Genomic DNA, 24504 nt, shown 5'->3' with positions numbered 1-24504 from the left:
TCAGACCCCACAGCTGTGACCACCTGGTTTTCAAGGGAGATCTGAAAGGGGAGCTTTGCATCTAGAAGTTGTTTTGGCCCTTAGAGATGGCGAAAGAGATGACAGACCCACTCTCTGCTGGTTTCTCACCAGGTTCAGGGTTAATTCCGTGAGGCTCTGAGTTACGGCTTTCTCTCCCGTGCTTCCACCTTTTTGATGTGTATTTGAGATAGAAAAGAGGCTTTTCCATCCTCATGTATTTCTGAATGAATCCAACCCACTCAATTTGAGGTCCATTGGGTCCCTTGGATTTGCAGTTTGGGACAGTGACCAAGCTACCCATTTAACCCAGAAGGGAATCATGTAAACCCACTGACTCCCTCCATAGAGAGATGTTTCTTCTCACTCCTGAAAAGAACTGATTTATTTCACGGCTGTGAGAAGATGACCAGCTAATGAAGAGATATTGTGGTCTTCCTCTTCTCACTGGCTGGGCCTATCCAGATAATTGCTAGCACTTGTAACCTTCCTTTAGCACAGCTGAATGTCCAGAACTACATGTACACCTGATGGTCATGAGAGTGGAAGATAGGGAGAGTGTAAGATAGGCTTTCTAAGGCCGGGTGAAGGCTCAGAGCAGCTGACTTCTGCTTTGGCTGCTATGTAAGTACCATTACTGTGGGCAACAGGTCCTGCTGCTTGAGTGAGGGGTCACTACAGCTGTTACTGCTTAAGGAAGGCAGCCATGGACGATGCTGGAGTGTGCTGAGTCCCTGGAGAGGAACCTGAAGACTCCTAGAGCATCTGAAAAACAGAAGAAACCAGACAGAGGTCTGTGGCTAATGGAGGGTCATCACTGCAGCTGAGATCCATAGGGAGGAATGATGCAAGGAACAGAGATCCAGTTCAGCCAAGGAGAAGTAGGTTGATCAGATAAAGGAGCTGATCAAAGAACTGCAGTAATGTTCTAAAGCAGGGTTCCTCAACCTCAGCAACTTTAAGATGGGTGGACTTCAACTCCCAGAATCCCCCATCTTAAGATGGGTGGACTTCAACTCCTAGAATCCCCCATCTAAAAGTTGCTGAGGTTGAGGAACCCTGTTTTAAAGGATTTGATTCCCCTTCCTCAGTTCTTTCTCCCTGCTAGTAAGGATGGGAGGGGAGGGGACAGGATGGACCGGACTGGACTAAGTTGCATCACTGGGCATGGCAAAAGGAAAACAAGAAGTCTTGGCGAAGTCACAAAAAGGAAGCTAGCCGGAAGGCAAAATAAACAAAGCTTTCTTCTGCAGGAAAAGGAGGGACAAAGAAAGGGAGGCACAGGCAGGAAAGAGAAAGCACTGCTAATTTAGACACATAATTTCCTGCCTACTTCGAAACCACTTTAAGCCAGTTTATTGAGGCCGATACACTTGCAAGAAAAGCACCGTGCCTAATAGTTCACAACTATTGTTAAGAGAAAGAGCAAAGATGATACTGTAGACAGTTTGATTATAACACCCCTCCCCAAAATAGTTTAAATTGTTTGTGTCCATTGCCTGAGAATAGAACACTACGTTAACATTTCCACACCACCACACCCCCTCCCCAGACCAACTTATTCCAACAACCAAACTTTGGAGGACAGCATCCAACACAGAATTTCAGCTCAACTCAAGTGATGATTCACATCCAGAGCTTCTGTCTCACAAACCCACATGGAGATGATGAAATTCAAGAATTTCAGTTCAAGTCAAGTGTTGATTTATATCCAGAGGTACTGTCTCACAAACCCACATGGAGAGAGTAATGCAGGCTTCAGCAATAACTTTGTGCCCGTTCAACATCCCGCAGCTGTTTCCTAAGAAGGGCCCCAGTTCTTGCAGCCTGAAGAATAAAAGAGATAATGATGGTTTTTACAAAGAACAGCACATCTTTCTGCCATCTCCTCCTCCTCCTCCTCCTCCTCCTCCTCTTTCTTCTTCCTTTTTCTCTCGTTTCTCTTGTTCTTGGCTGGACTTTTCTATTCCACATAGCCAGCCTTTCAATATTGATATGTTGATAAGATATTAAAATATAACAGATATACATCTTTTCTTTTAATTTTCCTCCAGGAGCAACAGTGTCTCCACCATCACAACCACCACAATGTTGTATGAGATGTCAAAATGTATAAAGGAATATCAAGCCAGTGTTGGAAGCATGAAAAGGAAGAGGGGACCTTCTATCATGCATGGTGGACCTGTGAAAAAGCAAAGAAATTTTGGGTGCAAATCCATACAGTGGTGCAATAGATATTTTGGATTAATATTATGATGAATCCAGAATTTTTTCTGTTGGGTTTTATGGACATTGAACTAGAAAAGAAATAAGGGGAAATTAATACTAGATATGGTAACTGCAGCAAAATTATTGTATGTACAAAGATGGAAAAATAATGAAATTCCCACAATGGAATATTGGATTATAAAATTGATGGAGCTTGTGGAAACAGCGAAGATGACCAGTTTGGTCAGGAAGAAAAAATGATAAAGAAGTTTTTGAAGAAAAGTCTGAATTGATTTGTGGATTTGAGGACTAGAAAGGGTTAAAAGGGAAGGGGAAAGGAATTACAAAAAAACAAAAAAAAAAGAGGGAGGGGAAAGAGTAAGATGATAACTACTTGACAGAAAGAAGGGCAGAAGTCAAAATTATACATCACCCAAGGACCTTTTGTAGTCAAGGGTGGATTCCCTGGTTTTAGTCCAACACTTTGACCATTAATGAATTCAAGCTCTTGAATTTTCCCTGAATGTGTATAATGTTGAGGAAATCTGGAAGGCTTCTCTTGGGAATTATTTAACGGCTTGTCCACAAAGGGGAAAAAATGATTCATTCTATTCCATCCCAAATGTTGTACAATGTGCCTGCATGACTCTTGTGATGAGATCTATCCACAAGCTATACTTTGTAAAAACTTGTTCAGCAATGTGAGATCAAATGCCAAGAATGGAGGATGCTAACTTGGTTGCTAGGAGGAAAATGTTTGTGGAGGCATTTAGAGAGGTGTCAGTTGGGGGTCTGAAATAATGCATGTACTTTTGTATGCAAAATGCCATGGTGTTCACTGAGGAGTATGGATCTGCATGTAAAGATCAAGGTAGCTATGTTTGACAGTGGACAGCAGCCTTGTAAAGTCTAGTCCAGACAAGAAACACACCCAGAAGTACTAGCTCTAACTTTTTGTAAGGTTACATGAACAGGATCTTTTAGTATTGTTTTAATTTTGGATGTATTATGTGCTTTAGATATATTTATAGTTTTAATGTTTTTTGTAAGTCACCCAGAGTCCCCTATTGTGGGGGAGATGGGCAGGGGAGAAATCAAACAAACAAACAAACAAATAAATAAATCTTGCAAGTCTGAAAGTACATCTCCCCCCACCCCCCAGCCTTTACAGTCCAAGAAACAAGGGAGGGTCCCTTCTGAGATGTTTGCCAGATCCCCATTCCTTCTGCGGACTCAGCTGCCACTTCTCTGACTGTTGTCTAGTCTGTGGCTCTTCCTTCTGTCTCCTGAGGGCATTTCCACATGCCATTACCCCACCTGAATGGATGATTTCTGATTGTACAGTATTCATTTTTACACAGAGATAACCTGCATGTTGTTTAGTGGATAGAACTGTCCACTGTAGGATTTCAGTAAGAAGCCTAGGAAAAAATGCTCACAGTTTTTCATTCAAAGGGGAATCATCAACCCACATCCACTTTCTTCCTGGAAATGTTCCTACCAAGCCAATCCATAGCGACTCTGTCTCTTCAGAAATACTCTGGATAAATGTCTGTTAAAAAAGCATTCGATTAGATGTTGCTGAACAGTGAAACCTTGATTTTAGTGACTCATTCAGCAGACTTTGGATGCAACAAAATTATAGTTCAGACCACCATATCTGAAACAGTCCAGACAAATGATGTAATTCACATCATTTCTATAAATGTACAGCATTTGCATAATTACATCAATAATGTAAATATGGATTTAATGGATATTTGGATTTCAAAGACACCCTTTCCCTCCAATTGTTCTGTAAAACTGAAGGTTGGATGTATTGAAGTAATGTATTTAGGATGGTTACAATGAAGACATTTCAGGATATACATACAGGTAGTCCTCAGGTTACGACCATTCGTTCAGCCACCATTCAAAGTTATGATGGTGCTGAATGAGAGAGACTTATAACCAGTCCTCAGAGTTCTGGTTGTCTCAGCATCCCTGCAGTCATCTGTTCACGATCCAGGTGCTCAGGTGGATTATGATATCGCAGTGAGCTGTGGTCATATAATCATGATTTCCCATATTCCCTGCTAGCTTCCCACAAGCAAAGTCAATGGGGAAGCTGGCAGGAAGTTGGATGTCACTCCCTCTCCCGCTGCTTTTTCACCCACCCATGCTCCATAACCCCTGCCTGTGACAACCCCCATCCCCCTGCAGCACCCACACACTCACTCCTTTGCCTGCTTGCCTGGGATTCCCGCCTCTTCCGGCTTAACAATCCGCGTGGTCCCAGGGTTATGATGACAACTAGGACTTCCTGGATTGCCATTGCTAAGTGATGCAGTCAGATGACATTGTGCTTTACAACCGCATCACTTAGCAATGGAAATTCCAGTCCCAGTTGCTGTCGTAACCCGAGGACTATCTGTAATGGTTTCTTGGAAACAGTCCAGGGAAATGTGGTGCAACACGACGGCTGGTTTGGTGTAGTGGTTAAGGTGCTGGTGAAGAAACTGGAAGACCGTGAGTTCTAGTCCTCCCTTAGGCATGAAAGCTGGCTGGGTGACTTTGGGCCAGTCCCTCTCCCTCTCTGCCCAACCCACCTCACAGGTTGTTACTGTGGGGAAAATAGGAGGTGGAAGCATTATGCACAGCACCTTGAGTTGTACAAATAAGGTGGGATATAAAGCTAATGATAAAAACATTTGCTGAAATAGACTGAAATATTTGCTGAAATTTTTGCTGAAGGTCGTTCATCCTTGCAGGAGGGGGTGTTCCCGAAGCCTTTCAAAGAGGCTTTGGTCCGCCCTCTCCTCAAGAAACTGTCGCTAGACCCCACCCTCCTGGACAACTTTCGTCCAGTCTCCCACCTCCCCTTTTTAGGGAAGGTGGTGGAAAAGGTGGTCGCGCGGCAGCTTCAGAGGATCCAGGAGGAAACGGATTATCTGGACCCCTATCAGTCAGGATTCAGGCCTGGTTATGGGACAGAAACAGCATTGGTCGCACTTTTAGATGATCTCTGGAGAGAGCGGGATGGGGGGAGTGCATCCATCCTTGCTCTTCTTGACCTCTCGGTGGCTTTCGATACCATCGACCATGGTATCCTTTTGGGTCAGCTGCAGGAGTTGGGGTTGGGTGGCACAATGTTGTGCTGGTTCAGCTCCTTTCTCCAAGGCCGAACTCAATCGGTGTTGATAGGGAGCGAGAGGTCCAGCCCCCGGCCCCTACTGTGTGGGGTGCCACAGGGGTCAGTGCTTTCACCGCTCCTATTTAATATCTACATGAAGCCGCTGGGTGAGATCATCCGGCGCCATGGAGTGAGGTATCATCAGTATGCTGATGATACCCAACTATACATCTCCATCCCAGGTGCCTTAAGTGATGCTGTGACTACCCTTTCACGGTGCCTGGAGGCTGTGGGGGCCTGGATGGGGGACAACAGGCTTCAGCTGAACCCTGGTAAGACGGAGTGGCTGTGGATACGGGGAGCCTCAAGATCTAGGACTTTGTCATCTTTGGTTCTTGACGGGGTTGCACTACCCCAGACAGACCCGGTGCGTAATTTGGGGGTTCTCCTGGACTCACGACTCCTGCTCGAAGAGCAGGTGGCAGTCGTGGCCAGGAGGGCCTTTGCACGACTTCGTGTCGTGCGGCAGTTACGCCCCTTCCTGGATCAGGGGGACCTCCGCATGGTCACTCATGCCCTGGTCACCTCTGGGTTGGACTACTGTAATGCGCTCTACATGGGGCTACCCTTGAAGAGTATCCGGAAGTTACAGCTGGTGCAGAATGCGGCGGCGCAGACAGTTCTCAATGCCCCTAGGAGGGCACATATAACACCGCTGTTGCGCGGGCTGCATTGGTTACCAGTTTGTTTCCGGGTCCAATTCAAGGTGTTGGTCATCACCTTTAAAGCCCTTCATGGCACAGGACCAGGTTATCTGAGGAACCGCCTCGCCCTGGTCACTTCAGCCCGTCCCACTCGGTCCAGCAGAAGGGGCAGGTTGCAGACCCCACCGGTCAGGGAATTTCGATTGGTGGGGTCTAGGCAGAGAGCCTTTTCTGCTGCAGTGCCCGCCCTATGGAACATCCTGCCTCCTGAGGTCTGGTGTGCCCCCTCCCTCATGGCCTTCAGGAAAGGTATTAAATCCTGGCTTTGCCAGAAGGCCTGGGGGCCAGAGGGGGGCCCGCACCTGTGGAGATGGCTGGTGGGATGATGGGTTGCCCCCCCCCCAGCATCTTACAGGTTTTTATAGGGCCAAAATTAGAGGTTTTTTAGGGTATTTCTAATACGTTTTTTAATTATTTATAGTTTTTAGCCATCTTGGAGAGAATTGTATTTCTTCTTTTTTATTGTGAGCCACCCAGAGTCACCCGTGGGGGAGATGGGCGGCATACAAGCCAAATAAATAAATAAATAAATAAATAAATAAATAAATAAGAAGCCATCTTTCTCAGTCCCACTCTTGTGGCAAGGATGTTCCTCAACCATTCCTAATTAAACTGGAAGGAGTTACTGGGATGCACATGGCTCAGTGCTGGGTCTTCTACTCTTCAACATCTTTAGCAGGAGTCTGAAGCTCACAACACATGTAAAAAAGGGGCAGAGCTTCTATCACACAGTCCCAGCTGCCATCTTGATTTTTTGTATACCTTTCCTCCCCTCCCTCCTAGGGACATCCCTGTGAGACAGCATCTGTTTAACCTATACAGGTAGTCCTTGCTTAACAACCACAATAAAGACTGAAAAATCCATTGTTAAGTGGGACAGTTGTTAAGCAAGTTGCGCCCAATTTTACAACCTTTTTTGCAGCAGTCGTTAAATGAATCACCATGGTTGTTAAGCAAATCATGCAGTTGTTAAGCAAATCACATGGTTCCCCACTGATTTTGCTTGCCGGAAGCCGGCTGGAAAAGTCGCAAATGGTGATCACATGGCCCTGGACTCTGCAACCGTTGTAAGTGTAAGCTGGTTGCCAAGCGCCTGGATCATGATTATGTGATTGTGGGTGTGCTGGGACAGTTGTAAGTGTAGGGACTAGTTGTAAGTCCCTTTATTCAGCACTGCTGCAACTTCGAACAGTCACTAAGCAAATGGTCATTAAGTGAGGACTACCCATATGTATATTTGCCATTCTATCTACAAAGCAAGGAATGTTGGGTTTGCAGTTCCCTTCAGCTCTCTTTTCATCTGTCATCACTTCTCCCTTGGCTTCCCCAGTGCAAATCTTGACTTACCATTTCTGCCTGTTCCTTTAGCACCAGCATTTGAGCACCCCTGGCTCTGCAATCTTCCTGGCTTTTGTTCCAGGTTCCGGCTTCTTTCGAAATCCAGTAACATTTGCCATCGTGGTAAGACCAGTTTCCAGGACACAGGTGGCATCTGAAACTCTCTGAAGACCAAACAAAAAAGATGAATTTTAAGGCTTTAAAGCTGCACAATGGTCACTCATGCATTTGCTATCACCGGGAGGTACTGGCAGCAATTATAGATTGAAATATGTAGAGCTGCACTTTCAAGTACTGAATCTGAATGAGAACTAAAACCAGGGACATCTGAGGAGGGGTGCAAAAAAGTCAAATGGCAGCTGTGTCAATGTATTCAAAGCCCCACCCCATCAAGATCAAACTAGATATAACAGGAAGACCTTTTGGGGGCCTGTCTTTGAAAGCCTCCTCCAGGATGGCTTAATGCATGTTGATTTTTCTTTTTGTCCAGAGTTCAGAGGAGGAATCTTGATTCATTATTTGTTATATTTTGAATTATTATTATTATTATTATTATTACTACTACTACTACTACTATTATTCTTTCTAATACGTTATATAAACCTAAGAAGTGATGATATGTGATGATACCAAAATTTAATGAACCCAGATTAGCAAAGCTGTCATTTGTATTTTGGGTTTGTTAACATTTAGAATTTTTTTAAAAAAATTTATAATAGCACTCTATTTATTTGCCATGAAGTCTAAAACATCAGTTGCCAAATGGGTATTATCAGACGCTTGTCTATTTTATAAATCCAGACAGATAGGTGAATTATCAGCAGTATTTCTTTCTGTAGCCTCCTGGCTCAGGTTGCCATTAATACTTTAGCATCCGTGTTAAGCAAAGTTACTGGTCTACAACTTGCATATTTGGTGGGGTCTTTCTTAGGCTTTAATATTACTGTAATATAGGCCTTATAAAATGATGGAGGGAATATAAAAAGATTAAGTATTGATTGTAAACCTCTAACAATATAGAGGCTGATATATCTATAAAAGGTCTATACCATTCAATTGGAAATCCATCATGCCCAGGGTCTTCCCCTAGTTTTATAGAGTAGATTGTATTGTCTTTATAGCAGTAATGGATCTATAAAAAAATTCCTTGAATGCCTCCCAGAGGATTAACTCAGTGGTAGAGTCTTTATTTATTTAAAGAGCAAATGTCCTTCTTGATATATTCCACAAAATAAGGATTGTTTATTAGAAAAGTTATCAGATATCGTATAACTTATAATGTTTAAATCTGAGAGCAACTGGAACATGGTCCAAGATTACAATGAAACTGCGGAGTCCGCAACTGAACCTAACGAAGCAGGAGAAATCAAAGGATAACCTAATTTAAAACAATTTTCAAGTGCCTGGGGAAAAAGAGGTATATTTGCTACATTTTAGATTTTAAAAATGCCAAATTGTTCATTTAAATTCCAATATGTTTGCTTGTAATACATCCATTTTGAGAAAAGTAACAGGTTTTTTTTAAAAAAAAAATTCTATCTAGCTGAAAATCTTGGATTAAGTTTTTTTTTCCAATACTTTATTTTAAATACACATACGCACACAGGCAAATACATTACAGCAGAGTGAAACAGCTTGGTAGCTATATCTACCCTTTAACATGTGGACAAGCATGCTATTTCTAATAATTATAGCAGAGAAATGCTGAAAGATGGAGATTGGGGAAATGATCATTTTGATTATGAATCTAAAACGCATAAAAAGCCTCAAGCTAATAGAGAACATCAGAACACTGTTGTATAAAATAGGTCCAGCAGAAATTAAATTCAGGATCAATTATTATTAAATTACTGTGGAACCACATGCAATTCGGGGGTCAAAAGCCTCTGGTAAAACCATCACAGCCATTGGTCACAAAACTAAAACCATCACAGCCATTGGTCACAAAACCCAACTTGGTACACATCATATTTAGGACTAAATTTGGTGTGAAACACCAAAAGCGGGAGAAAGAAGCCTACCTCGTACCATGTATAGCAGGGTTCCTCAACCTTGGCAACTTTAAGACGGGTGGACTTCAACTCCCAGAATTCCCCAGCCAGCTGGGGAATTCTGGCAGTTGAAGTCCACCCGTCTTAAAGTTGCCAAGGTTAAGGAACCCTGATGTGTAGGGCCAGGGTTTTTAATTCAACAAACACTTTTCAGGGTGTTGACCCTACTTTTTGAATGAACAAGATAAATGGATCATTTTACTCATGAGTCAACAAGATAATTGGAGAAAGAAAATGGGTAACTTAAATCCTGGGAAAAGCATCACTGGAGATCCTGACCTCACGCTAGATCAGGATGTATGATCTTGGAGACTAAACAATTCCCAAATCAGTCTTTGATCTGAACTAGAAGCTAAAAATGAACTGAGGCCCCAAACTTAAAAAGGAACAACTAATGCTGGTGCCTAAAAACGTTCCTAGAACACAAAATGAAGTATGGACACAATTTCAAAAGGAGAATTAATAGCTTTCAGGATGGCTCAAAACGGATAACAACAAAAGAATCAGCTGTATGTTCTGGAACTAAGGAGGGAAATAAGAAGAAATGTTAAACCTTGAACAACAAAGATATTGGGGTAATCTCAGTGGAAAAATATAAGGCACCACTACATTTCCAGTTTGAGCTCTCAGATAATCCTGCTCCCAGCCTTGCGGTTCATCATCCGAATACCCTTATTCTTCTCTTTCACCCACTATTACTGAATAGACTTGGCTGGTTACCCTCTAACAAAGTTAGTGATTATCGCTGTTTGCTGAAATGCCATTTAGAACGAATGGGGCGAAAGTCATCAGCCACTGTTGCAATGTGCCCAAAAGGTAAAAATATGTTTCCTGGGGGGAAAAAAACCGACGTCGTAGAAATGATGGATCTCTACTTCTGGATTTCCACCCTGCAAGGTTTCAGGAAATGGAGGATAGAAAAGTAATGTTAGTTGAATGTCATTCGGTTTGGGCAGGCAAAAGTATTGCTGTAGAGCAGGGTTTCTCAGCGAGGGTTCCGCGGAAGATCACTAGGGGTTCCCTGGGAGATCGTGGTTTATTTTAAAAAAGCAGAGACCGAAGGAAACCCCCCCAACCTCCAACATTGGGTTGGCCTGGTGGAACGTGCACGACCTCAGACGGAAGCAGGGATTGCGCACACCTGTGCAGCTAGAGAAGCGAGGAGTGAGCCGAGCCGAGCGGAGCAGCAGGTGCCAAGAGAGGGGGAGGAACGTCACCGGGGCTCCGTGCCGGGCTCGGCTTGCCAGCACAGGCCTGGCTTTCTGCAGGTGCAATTTCTGCCTTTCTGCAGGTGCCTGCCTGCCTTTCTGCTCAGGGAGCTCTGTCTCAGGGTGGATGCAGGAGATCCGGGGCTGGGCTGGCTCAGGCGCTAGCAGCAGGAGGAATCAAGCACAAATATGCGAGGGGGGGGGGAGTGGGGGGGAGGCTTTGGCATCAGGGTGCCAAGAGTCCAGGAGAGGTTGAGGAGTCCAAATATGAAGGGGAGGGATGTTGCAGGTTGCAAGGTGTGAGCCCCCTTCTAGTTTTGCAAAGGGGTCCTTGGGGGAGGAGGTGGAAGGGGGGGTGAGAAAGGAGAAGCTGGATTTGGGGAAGGAGGGGCTGGTGGTGTAGTGAGAGGGGAGGAGGGAGAGGGGAGGCAGCCGGCCGGGTTGGCGTCATCTGCATCCCTGCCATGCATTTTGCAGTTAATCATCCATGACACTTTGCTACATTGCCCCAAAACCGTGACAGACCCTTAAAAGTAGCCCAAAATAGCCCCCCAAAATGCAACCTGCAAACAGCAAACATTTCCCACAACTGATCTCCAAAACTAGCCCAATTGGGCGGGAAAACCGCCCCGCTGGCAGCACTGCTGGGAAGGTGACAGGATTTTGTAGCCAAAGAACGAACAAACCAGGGGCCGTTTGCACCTTCTGTCGCCCCCAGAAACAAACCTTAAAAACTTCACCAAGAGAAAACCGAAAGGAATTTCTAAGGACGCCGAGAATAAAGCAGAAAACCAGGTGTCTCTTTAGCTGAAGAAATCAGGACTCGCTAAAGTTTGCTGTTTTGAATATGACTATTAAGATTTTAATAAAGAAAGATAAAAATTAACAGAAGCTAATATTCAGAAGAAACAAAAGAAAGGGAAAAAAAGACAAGGCCAAAAGTGCAGAAAAAAAGAAAACACAAAGAAGTAGCTTCCAGTTTTCTTTACAGCAGTTATAAGTATAAATTCACCTCTTACTCTATGTTTACAGCATGCCTTTCATTTTTTTCTAAAATCTGTTTTTTCCTAATATCAAAACCATGTATCATAAGTTTGTTTTTTTCTGTTTCGCGCAAAAAGTCCAGAGGAGGAGTCGCTAAAGTTTGGAACAGCAGAGATTGTCACCAAGACCAAACGTTATCCAAGGGGCAGAAAAGGGGCTTTTTTAGCACAGATCTGAGTACAGATAAAACAGAATCCCCCTTTTATAAAGGCCAGCTCCTGAAGTCAGACATGTTGGCACGTTCTTGAGCAAGCTGCTGCTGTGGGGAGACAGAAAATACTCGTTTTGGTCCTTGGGGGAGGAGGTGGAAGGGGGGCCGAGAAAGGAGAAGCTGGATTTGGGGAACGAGGGGCTGGTGGTGCAGGGAGAGGGGAGGAGGCCAGCCGACCTGACTCAGTATTTTACAGTTATTATTCATGACAGTTTGATATATCGCTCAAAAACTCTGCACCCCCTTAAAAGTAGCCCAAAATAGTCCAAAGCAAACGCAACCCACAAAGGCCAAAAATTTCCTACAAATTGACCTCCAAAACTCAAGTCTGGCCCAGAATGGAGTATTTGTGCAGCAAGAAACAAGCATGGGTTTCACTTTAAACAGATAAGTTTCCTTCTTTATTTTTAGTTGAAGAATACTATTAATGCATACAAACAGGCCTACCCATGAAACAGATATAATACTGTAATTTTGTAACTTCTGGCCTATACTTAAGCCTGAATGTGCAGGGATTCCCTGAGGCCTGAAAAATATTTCAAGGGTTCCTCCAGAGTCAAAACGTTGAGAAAGGCTGCTGTAGACACTTCCTGAGAAACACTGGGGTGTGTGTGTGTGTGTGTTAGATCCGGCGGCTCCTGCATTGCCACCGGTTGCACTGCAGCAACCTATAGCAGATATCCAATGCCCTTTAAGGAAGCTAAGCTGGAGACCAGTCAGTGCAGATTTACAATCTTTGTAATTCGTAGGACTGCATTTGCATTTTCCAGTGGGGTATTCAAGTCATCAGGGACTTGGTTGTCTGTCTCATTGCCTGTCTTTGAGGGGTGTTGGAGATGAACTGATATTAGTTTTGCAGCCTTCTGTAGCTGGCACAGCGACCAAGTGAATTTGTGGGGCAGCTGTCTTGTGCTCTGTGGTTAACATTTGCATAAGAACTTCTAACTTCCTCAACAAATCCTCCTGTTCAGAGCTTAGCGAGGCTCCCACGGTGCAGCTGCAGTCTACCCTGCTCTCTCTGCCTGAAATTATGTAAATAAGCTTCTCCCAAGGACAGGGCTGGTTGGTCATCTTCGCAGCTCACAGCAGCAGCACCCACTCCTTGATTCTCATTTAAAGGGCTGGCATTGATGTAGTGACTCAAAAAGCGGGGAGATCCGGGTCTCACAAAATACGAGCCTTGGAAATATTAGGAAAGTAGTCCGCATAGGCTTCATTTTAAAAAGCATACAGTGGTACCTCGGTTCACGAACAATTCGTTCCACGATTCTGGTCGCGAGCCGAATCCAATTTCCCCATAAGGTTCAATGTAAATAAGGTTAATCCGTTCTGAACCACATGTTATTTTTTTTTAACCACAAAAATATGAAATAAAGTACAGTACAGTACAGTATGAAGAGAGAGAACGCTAAACTTGCTTGAGGCGACTTCTGGCGTGGGGGACAGGAAGGTGGGTGGGGAGGTGGTTATTGTTTGGAGGGAGAGTCCCCCTCCATAAGGACCTTGGGGAGATCTCCTTCAGGAGTTTCCTCTTCTTTGTCCTTCTTCTTAGCTGCAGGCTCAGTTTTGGCAAAAAAATCTGTCTAATGTCACTTGTTTTTTCCTGCGCTGAGCTGCATAGCCCTCTGGAACTGAGAGACCGCGCCAGAAGTCGCCTTTCTTGTAGGCTTCTGCAGTGGCCTTGTCAGAATTGGAAGCCTCATCATGTCTTGCCATACTGTGGATGCCACTTCTCTTGTGGAATTTATCAAACCACCCTCTACTGGCTTTAAATTTTCCACGTTGCACTTGTAGAGGGGTTTTTTTTGCAGTAAATCACTGTGCAATTTCCTGGCTATTTCACAGATCATAGCTTCACAAACGCTATCACCTGCCAGCTGTTTCTCATTCAACCACACTAACAAAAGTTTTTCCACCTCTTCCAGCACTTGTGTCCTCTGCTTGGTTAATATCGTTACTCCTTTTGGCACATCAGCTCCTTTGATGGCATCTTTATTCTTCAAAATACAGAGTGGTACCTCTACTTACGAACGCCCCTACTTACGAAAATTTCGAGATACGATCAGCTCCGGTCCCAAAAATTTACCTCTACTTACGAACTCGCCTCAACTTACGAACCAGATCCGCGGCCATTTTCCACCTGTTCCACGTGGTCTGCGGCCATTTTTCCGCCCGTGCCACGTGGTCTGTGGCCATTTTTCCGCCTGTGCCATGTGGTCCGCGGCCATTTTTCTGCCCGTGCCACGTGGTCAGCGGCCGTTTTTCCGCCCCGACGCGTGGTCCGCGGACGCCAGAACGAATTAATGGTAATTACATTGAACCTTATGGGAAAATTTACTTCGACTTGCGACCAACTCGACTTGCGATCAGAGTCACGGAACGGATTAAGTTCGTAAGTAGAGGTACCACTGTAGTCGACATTGTCGACTTCGCCATCTTGTACTTCGAGGCCAGATCAGTCACACAAATACCACGCTCATGTTTTTCTACAATTTCCTTCTTCAATTCAATGGTTATTTTCTTCAAAACCTTCTTCTTACTATTCTTGATCTGCACTTTCTTGTTACCTTCATTATTGCTCGGCACATTCTTGTCACCTTCATTACCGTTCTGCACGTTCTTGTCACCTTCATTACCGCTCTGCACTTTCTTTTTACCACCATCCTTGCTCTGCACTTTCTTTGGAGCCATGCTGGATGTACTGTATGTGCTAAAAAGCACACCAAAAAGCTTCACAGCAAGTGTCTGTCTGCGACCGCGTTCTCGCCTAGAGGAAGCCACCACTGCGTGTCATAGCAGGGAAGACGGCCGCAGGTCGTGTTCGTCACCCAATGCGAAGTTCACAAACGGAAGCAAAATTTTGCGAACGCTGCTGTTTGCGAACCGAATTGTTCGTGAACAGAAGCATTCGTGAACCAAGGTATTACTGTACTTGGAATTACAGATAGTCCTTGCTTAACGACCGTTCGTTAATCAATGGTTCAAAATTATGACAGCCTCAGAAAGGGTGCTTTACGGCCGGTAAAGCATTTCCGGCCATTGTAAAACATTGTGCTGCCACCACCCCCCGCAGTCACACACCTGCATTTTGGGTGCTTGGCAACTAGCTCGCATTTATGACTGGTTGCCTAGGCCCGCAATCATGTGATCGCCATTTGTAATCTTCTCTGCTGGCTTCCCCATTGCAAGCCAGCAGGAAAGGTTGCAAGCAGAGGGGATGTGGCGGTGGGCAGTAACAGAGCTCAAATCTTCAGGATTTGAGGTCCCTGCCTTCACACCGCTGCAAGGTTTTCCCTCCCCTCTCAGCACTGGGCAGTTATAGACCTCAAATCTTCGGGATTTGAGGTCCGTAACTGCCCAGCACTGGGAGGTTTCCCCTCCCCCTTCAACACTGGGCAGTTACGGAGCTGAGATCTTCAGAAGCTCCATTGACTGCTGACAGAGGGGAAGGGAAAGAGGATGGAGCAAAAGAGCTTGTCTGCTGAAGGATTTCAGCTCCGCGAGGAGCTGAAATCCTTCAGCAGGCAGCTCTTTCACTCTGTCCACTTAATGACCCGGGAGATCACTTAACGATCGCAACTGGGAGTGCCTAGATTGCAGTCATTGAGCGAAATAGTCACATGGGCATCTCGCTTAACAACTGCTTTGTTCAACGACTGAGATTCCAGTCCCAGTTGTGGTCATTAAGCAAGGACTACCTGTATAGGCCTCTTAAATGTCAGTAGGATTTGCTTGCAGCCTACCTTACTAGGAAGCCTCTCCACCAAGTATAAGTCACTTGCATACTAATGACATCAAAGTAACGGACTTTGAACCCCACCGCTGAGTCTATTGAGGATGATTTATAGGTAAATCTGATCCGTTTGCAACATACAGTTGTTCTGATTTTGATTTTCAACACTTCCTTGTCTCAAAAGTTGAAGGGCAGGTGTTTGGGGGGTTTGTTCCCTTTTCTCAGTAGATTCAACTATAGGGTCTTTACTTTGGGTTACAACAGCTTGATCATTTTTGGACTCAGAGCTTTCTGCTTCAGCTATCTGAGTTAATTTATTGTAGAAGGACCAAGTAAATATATCAAGGGACTCTTTCAATGAGTCCACTTCCACTTTTATTTCTGTTAAATAACAAAAAATGGATAGAACAGTCTTGCCTTGGCACAAGTTCTGTAGCCTAATTTTTAGAAATCTCTTCCTGACCATGTTTTGTAGAAAATGCTGCAACTGAACATGCTGCAGCTGCTTCAGAAGAGGAAACTGTTATGTCTAAGGGGCCCAGGACATTTGGTTCCCCGCTGGATTAAGTTAACATCACTAGCGCAGATTACATATTGATAGTTTCCAGAATATAGTTAAGGAAAATATCTATGACATATTTCAGGAGTGTTCGTAGTGAGGCCATAAAAGGACCATAATCTGGGCAATAGAGATTTTGGTTGTCTTTACTATCAAGAAAATAATATATCCTTCAGTATCCCAATACTCATATTTCATATCACTTGTGGAAAGTGATGGTTATATCTCAGATCTGTCCAACGTCCACATGAGATGGCGTCTTCACACAATTCAGAAGACTGGATGTGACATGTTCCCCATCCTTATCTCACTGGAAGAGAATACTGGCATTACCTGTTGAGCTAACTGGAACTGGTTTACACGAAAACGTCTGCAAGCGAGAGACAACATTCTCCAAGCTGTGCTTAGTTTCTGTGCCATTGGTGGTCTCCTGAGAGTCAAAAGATTTGTCGAAAGCATCCTTGTATTGTCTTCTCTGAAAAGCTTGAAATAAGAACATTTAGATAGGAGGTAAGTAAATTGAGGAAAGGAAGGTTATCCTGTTTCCTTTTCCCAACCCATCCCCCATTCTTTCTTATTTATTTAGTCATCTGATTATAATTTAAGCTACTCTGGACATTTTTTAGGCTGAAGAGTAGGATTGAAACACTTGAAATAGATAAGTAATGAAATAAGGCAGATGTAACTCCAAAACATGTACATGGAAGATGTAACTCCAAAACATTTTAAGCAAACCAAAAGACCCAGTAGCCCAAGAAGGAAAAACAGGAGTCATCTACAACATACAGTGTAAGGACTGTAACCACTATGCACGACAGACAGGCAGAAGGCTGGCAGAGCACATCCATGAACACCAACAAGCAGTCAGAAGACACGATGAAAACTCCTTAATCTCACAACACATGGACAGACTTAACTATAGTTTCAACTGGGAAACTGTCAGCATCTTAGACCAAGCTAAATCCAAAAATGTGAGAGAATTCCTGGAAGCTTGGTATTCAGACAAGGCAGCCATCAACAGGCACATAGAGATAAACAACATCTACACACTATTCAAAAGAGACAATAGAAAGGAAAACAAAAGACCAGAACATCTCCTCACCAGCAATCATCACCCAGATAAGCAGAGATTAACACCAAGATTATTGCCAGACATACAATCAAGCAGTAAACAATATCACAATCAAGGAACTACCGGAGGGAAAAAATAAAACAAAACCCACACCCCAACCAACACTGGCAGAGCAAGCTATTGTATATAAACAGAGAGCAAACCCCATTCCATTCTAGCACTGAAGACGTTACCTAGCCGGGTAACAAAAGGTTTGCAAGAAAACAACCAAGCTCAGAGAACCCCAAGGACTCCAGATGTAACACTGGCAGCCAGCGCTTAGGTGACCAAGAAGACCAAGCACAACATGACTTGGATTCAATAATATAATTTGAAAGCACACAGGATGTCAAAGTCCAGCTGGCAACTGTGACCACTCGAAGTCCCTTCCCTTTTCTGTTTGAATCAATCACATGGTTGTAGCCACCATCTTGACTTTCGTGATACCCACACCCACGGAAGCAAGTGATATCATGTCCATCATAATATCATCACACAAATGTGTGCAGTGACATCATAGTACATGTGACATTTTTATTTCTAGCTAATATCTGTGATTCCTAAATTATTTTCCTAAAATTCACTCTGAGGGAATGAGTGAAGCCACTGTAAAGTATAGTAGCTATAATGGCTTACTAGTGAGCAAAAATTACAAACGGGAGAGCCCTTAATGTGGTTCAGAAGAGTCGTTTTCTATACCATTAAATACTGGCATTTTTCCAGCCCCATGAGATGACTGAGACTGGGAAATCAACTCCACAGGAAGACTAAAATTACTTTTATTGAGACTGGCTATAATGACAGGATCTTGCAAGTCTGATTGTACTGTGCCTTCTCCTTCTCCTTATAGTTCGGTGAAGTAGGGAAGTGTCTCAGTGAGCTGCTTCCGAATGTTATCTGGCTGTTCTGGACTTAAAAAATGTCTCAGCCCCCTTTTTTGCCTAGGCAACAGCTCCTGCACATCTTCATCAAGGTCGCCTTCCTTACTTTCTACACATTTCAGAATATTCAGAGGTGTAGGGCAGAAGGTGTTTTGTCTACAGCTACTCACCACAGATACGCAGTGCTATCACAGCTCCTACTAAAAGGCTGATCAAAACACATCCAGCCCCAGTAATGGTCCAACGATAACAACGATATCTCAGCAGAGTATCTACAAAACAATTGGAGGATGGGGAAAGACGTCCGTTTGCAATGATTAGCAAGGTTTTTTTCCCCAGCTTCCATATCTTCATTGAATTAACAAGGACAACATCACCTTTTCCCACAGCCGAAGACAGAATCAATCTTTCAAGGCTCATAGTATTTCACATTGTCAAGTTTGTAACCATCTGTCTCATTTATGACCCACCTTTTATCGAAGAAGCTAAGGGAAGGCTAACTGGAATTTCTTTGTGTTGTTACTACAACCCTGTAAAAGCCTCCCCACCCTCACATTACGCCCAAACCAAAGAGAATAAGATATGAGAATTTGCTATAGCCTGAGTCTGCTAATAGGGCAGAATTTCCCAGGTTTTCATTGATGCTCTGTCTGAGTCTTCCCTTGCTATGATTTTACAGCATCACCAGAACAGTCTAGCGATTCCACTCTTACTTCCTGCCATCAAAACATTGTCCATAAGAATGATTTATTTGTTGAGTTCTTAGTGTTCACTGAGCTTGGTTGTTTTCTTGTGGGAGAGTGGGGTTTTCTGGCTGTTTATTTGGTCTTGGGGCGGGGGGGGAGATTCCTCCCTGAGAAGAGCAAACCAGAGGCATCTGCAAGGGGGTTCAAAAAAAGTCAAGATGGTGGCCACAGCCATCACAACACATGTAAAAAGGACAAGGCTTTGAACACCTAGTTGTGGCCATTACCTTGCCTGTTTTGACCCCTCCCTGTGGATACCCCTGGAGCAAAGTAAGTGAGGAAAGTCATTAGTATACTAAAATGCAGAATGGGAAGGTTCCTTTATGGATCAGTAATCCCTTAATCCCAATTTGCATATTTGGAACTTTGCCCTATCTTGGACAGACCATCCAGACATTAGGCTGGAAATATTTTCAGTGGCGAAATATTTTCTGTCTCCTCAGCCACATCCACCACCATTTTAATCTGTGAAACTGGGATGTAACTGCTTCACTAGCTTTCTCATTAGTAGCTAAGATAGGCAAACATCAGACTTGCATTTTCCCAAAGAATATGACCACGATTGCTATCAAATTGAAGCTGCTTGTATCAGAAGAGGAAGACTGCCAGTCTATTTCCTTCATGAACCTCCATAAAGTATCAGAACAAGTGACAGACAGAAGTGCTGAACTAGATAAGCAGGTCATATTTATATACTTGTTTTGGATGTCTTCTGAACAATCCTTCCAGGAGGGCAAATAATGACTGGTCTAAAATCAGCCACTGAGCCTCATGGCTAAGAGAATTGAAGCCCAGCTTCTCCCAGTCCACCTAGTCTAACGCTCTTCCCAATGACTTCCTGAATGAAGCAATCAAAAATATTTGGCACATATGGCAATCAAACTAACAAACAGAAAAAGGAAGAACGCAGAAAGCATGTTGCTGCCTAAAGACCCAACCTTCTGCTAGTGATGAGAGGCCTCATGAAGCCAGCTTTCTTAATCTATTTCAGATAAAAATGTATTTACCTGGTTTCAGAGACACAGGGATCTGACTCTGCTCTTTTCTGGCTTGGATGTTAAGCGCCAAGTAGCCTTCCTCATCCTCCATTTGACAAGATGTTCTTCAGAGTGCCCTTTGAAGCTGTGTGTGCGCGCACAGAATGCTTTTCTGAGCCTGCAGTTCACTCTATGGGAGAAGCAGCAGAACTGACCACTGTCTGGCCAAGAAGAAACAGAGGAAATGAGGCCTCCAGTTTGACCATCTCTCAGCACCTCTGCTCCACTCTTGATGGCTAAATGGTGCCAATGAGGTTGTTTCCAAAAAAGGCTGCGAGGAAGGTCCTAGGCATGCTCTGGTTCATTTAGCCGTTCACTTCATTTGAGAAAACAGCCAATAAATACTGTATATCACCAGACTACAGAAATGCACAGACCTTGCCATTAATGTCCAAGTATATCTGTCTGAAGAATGCAAGGTGAAAGGTGGAGTTGTTAAATGTTTTCCATGCTTCAGCCAAGATTAAATTATCTCAGGGTAAAAGTGCCCATCAAGAGAGGAAATCCAGACCTCTGCCTCAGACTCAGACCCTTACTGTGCTGATTCTGAAGGAAAAGAAACATTTGTCAGGCAAGTAGATGCTTCTGAACATTCTCAACATTTCATGGGCTTCTCTTTTTCTTTTCTTGCAGCTGTATCACAGTGACGATTCCTATCCAGCTGGTGATCAACCATAATTCCAAGATCCTTAGAGTTTTGCCAAGCCAAGTAGCCCCTATCCGATACCTGTGGAGTTTTCCTAAGTGAAAGACTCTGCATTTGTCCTTCTTAAATTTCATTCTATTATTTTCAGCCTACTTCTCCAACCTATCAAGATCATTTTGAAGGCTGTTTCTGTCTTCTCTGGTCTTAGCTAACCCATCTAGTTTGGTGTCATTTGCAAATCTGGTAAGTATTCCTTCCTCCTCTTCATCGGATTATTAATAAATCATGGAAGAGTATGAGGGCTTTGCAGCACTCCACCCAAGACTTCCGCTTGGATGACTAATCAGTGAGCCCGCTTTGAGAGTGGTTTCTAAGCCAGCTGTGAACAGGTCTGTGCATCTTAAAATTGCCAAGTTTGAAAAACACTGGTTTACTTAGACCATCAGTACCTAAGGTTGCAATTTATCCAGCCAAGGATATCTGGACCCATTCCAAGTCTGTAGGCGTTCCCAGGCTGTTTCTATCAAGCTAGAGCTGGAATCCTGTTTTTTCAGCCAGTGTTTCCAATTGCCTAATTCTGTCCCTTTTTCCACCACTTACGTTTGTCTTTTTCGGTTTACAGATTTTTCTTTAAGATTTAGATGCTCTTGCTATCTTCTACTTTGTCCCCCTTGTTGAAATTGTGATGTTGCTTTTAATCTCTCTTTTTCTAGGAATTCTGACATCTTTGGGGCTCTTTTTCCCATTAGCTTCTTTTTCTGCTGTAGAATCATACTTGATATTACTTTATTAAAATCTACTTTTTTGAAGGCCAAGATGTTTGATAAAACTCAAACATTTGGGTTCCTAAATATGAAGAATTTCAGCACATGTAATCAACTACTTTTCATCAATATTTCTACTAATACTCATGCTACTTTATCTTTTTTACTGTGTTCATGGCCCATCTTTTTTTTTTCGCTCAAGTGGCTTGCCCAGGGATCAGCTTTAATTTTGTTCTCACAATAATAACGCTGTGAGGTTGAGAGAAAAAGTGACTGGCATGTTCTAGTCAAGGAGAGATTTGAATCTTCCCAATCCAAATTTAATACCCTAAACACGACACTGGCTCTGTAGTGGTAACTGGCTTCATAGCATCACCCAGCCATTGCTGAAGTGACATAAAATTGTCCTTATTACTGTTATTTTGATACAATAGTTGGATGACTCTAGAACAGTATTTCTCAAAGTGTGTATGAGGACCTCTGAGAGTCCCCCAAGACCCTCTCAGGGGTCCACGAAATTCAAATTATTTGCCAGCCCATGTTGAAAAATAATACAATATTAAAATCCCATCAAACAATCCTGAGAAGCAGCAATGGCAGTGAATGCATCAAATTTAATTTTTAATATAGTAAATAGTGATAAATATAACCCATAAAAACAAAAGCTCCTTTGGGGTCCTCCATAATTTTTAAAAGTGGGAAGGGATACTGAGAGAAAAAGTAGTTTAAGAAACACTGCTCTAGAAGATAGAGAAATCACTATCATGCGCATGACATTTGTCTATTAACTTTTCCCTGTTGCTTAGGGTCCAAACAAAAATAAACAATTCCTTTGTGCTTTTCTCCAATCTTATAAAAGAACTAGTCCCATTGAGACTTTTAAAAAATGCCAGCACAAAGCTGGAGGTTTGCCCTTGAGAAATTATTTCTTCTTGTCCAGAACTTTGAAGAAATCATCACCTAATTTTTATGTTCACAAATCTGGTGGAAGATTTGAAAGAGCATTTCTGCCCAGTTCTGAGTAATATACATTTATGACTAGGGTAGATACAGATTTACTGCCAATTTTGAAATCTGTCCCTGAGCTATGGATCTACTAGAAAGCCTCCATTTTCTTCCCTTCTGTTAGATCAAACTGCACTGACAGAAATAACTCAAGACCTACTAACCACAATAAGGGCAATAAGGTGTGGGTAGTAGTTAAGGATTTGCTTTAGGTCCCCACTGTCTGTCACTCTCACATGAGCTCACATACACCCACAGAATGCTTCAACCATCAATATCTTCAACATCAAAGATGAATTCATTTCTGTATAGTAGGGAAGTGGACCCCAACACTGCAATTGTCCCTCTAAATTCCTACCTCTGTCTTCATCTTGTCTGGGGATATCTAAAGTATCCTTTGGCTCTTGGGTCATGCTTCCAAAGACAAGAGGATTACAATATAAATTAAAAATAATCAAAAACAAATTACAATTGAAGCTATATCAAATGTTAGCTATAGTAAGCCTGGAACTTTCTTAATCCTTCTAGGCCAGTGTTTCTCAACCTTGGGAACTCTAAGATGTGTGGACTTCAACTTCCAGAATTCCCCAGCCAGCACAGCTGGCTGGGGAATTCTGGGAGTTGAAGTCCACGCATCTTAAAATTCCCAAGGTTGAGAAACACTGTTCTAGGCATTAAGTTATGAATTAGGACTTTTACATGGAAAAAATACATTCCACCACTAAGCAAAACCTTGCTTCTCCCTCCCCCCACCAATTTCTTTTCTCACTATGTGAAATTCAATAAACATTTTGTGAGTGATTTGGTGAACACATGTGGCACGACATCCTATAGATCCTCCCCACACCATAATAACCTTTCCTTTCCCACAAATACAATAAATAATAATTTATTAAACTTGTATTAAATATTATTAAAATATTTTTCCAAACTTCAGTATGTCTTTTTATTTCTCTGAGATTTGTTTAGGTTCCCCAACATTGAATTGAAACAAATGTTTTATTCTTCAGGGGCTTTAAAAAGGCATTTATCATGCCAACACCTTCCCTTCTTGGTGACTATGATTTTATTGGAGCTCCGCTTGCATTGTTTAAAGTTTTCTTTTTGTGTTGTTTTTCCTTTGTTCACCACCCGGAGTTTCTTTCGATAGATAGGTGCCATATATATTGGATCAATCAATCAATCAATCAATAATTGGTTTTGTACTGGGGCACCTCATTAAAAAACCCCACAATTTTACAGTTTCCTCCCAAGACATAAAACAATAAGGTATGCTCCAGGTATGTTGGACTAATGGTTCCTTCAGCTCTGAGGATGCTGAGAATTGTACGATTTGGATGTCCCCAACCTGCAGAGACGTGTCTGGAGGTAAAACAGTCAAGAAATTACTGTAAACAGCAGCAATAAAATCAGTGAATCACATACCTCTCTGGCTCTCTCAGCGTTTGCCTTTTACAATGAAGCTTGGAATTTTCTGAAGACAATAGAACATTAATCAAAGATTTCAAACGATTTTGTTTCTTGGAGCTTCCGGTTTAGAAATGGTTGTACAATCAGCCTGACTGGGATGAGTCATGAGATGCTTTTTGTAAGGACGTTCCATGTTGTGGGTTCTTTGCAATGAACGAGGAAACAAAATGCCTGCACATGTATGCGTTGCTTTGTAGTCCATACTTATTATGAAGGATATCGTTCTAATGCCACTGCATTTCATTTAAATATTTTATGTCTTGTTCTCGAATTCTGCTCTTATATCCATAAGATCAAACATTGTATAGAAACGTGAAGAATATTGCACAAGGGCCCTGTTACTCATCAGAGCCATGTTGCACACTTGCCAGATTACGGATCCCCTTTCAGAGCGAACCACAACAATCTGCCAAATGATATAATTTTGGTCGGGGGGGAAAAAACCACACAGGACAAGATTACAGATTTCTCTCCCCATCTCCTCAGATTCAGTTGCAAATTGCAGATAAAGCCTGGAAATGTAATTCTATATTGCCCACGTAATTTGCAGTCTCACTCTAATGACTTATTTAGACAGTATATCAAACCACAAAGCTTT

General features: G+C 43.0%; 1 protein-coding gene across 1 annotated transcript; it reads right to left on the bottom strand.

The window, feature by feature from the left end:
* Window positions 1-1187: 1187 nt before the first annotated feature.
* On the bottom strand, window positions 1188-24077 carry LOC112542011 (killer cell lectin-like receptor subfamily B member 1B allele B). The gene is made up of 7 exons (XM_025173701.2): window positions 23862-24077; window positions 19992-20567; window positions 18409-18510; window positions 16580-16729; window positions 7450-7604; window positions 3666-3778; window positions 1188-1845 (listed from the first exon to the last, which is right to left on the bottom strand). Exons 2-7 carry the CDS (start codon window positions 20071-20073, stop codon window positions 1707-1709), a joined length of 741 nt encoding a protein of 246 aa, XP_025029469.1. The 5' UTR covers window positions 20074-20567; window positions 23862-24077; the 3' UTR covers window positions 1188-1706.
* Window positions 24078-24504: the final 427 nt, after the last annotated feature.

The sequence above is a fragment of the Python bivittatus genome, unplaced genomic scaffold, assembly GCF_059951505.1.
Source record: "Python bivittatus isolate LINGU-HERP-01145 unplaced genomic scaffold, Pbiv_v1 ctg000080_np1212, whole genome shotgun sequence".
Classification (NCBI taxonomy): domain Eukaryota; kingdom Metazoa; phylum Chordata; class Lepidosauria; order Squamata; family Pythonidae; genus Python; species Python bivittatus.
Note: the sequence above shows the minus strand (reverse complement) of the source record. Positions and strands in the feature narration are given on the sequence as shown.

Bases quoted from the DNA above. Each gene is read 5' to 3' on its own strand.
- LOC112542011 (XM_025173701.2), bottom strand. From the start codon at position 20,073: ATGGAGGATGAGGAAGGCTACTTGGCGCTTAACATCCAAGCCAGAAAA. The intron at 7,605-16,579 runs GTAATGCCAGTA...TTTGGTCTTCAG, and splicing joins AGTTCCAGTTAGCTCAACAG to AGAGTTTCAGATGCCACCTG. The intron at 1,846-3,665 runs GTGAGCATTTTT...TTTATTCTTCAG, and splicing joins TCCCCTTTGAATGAAAAACT to GCTGCAAGAACTGGGGCCCT.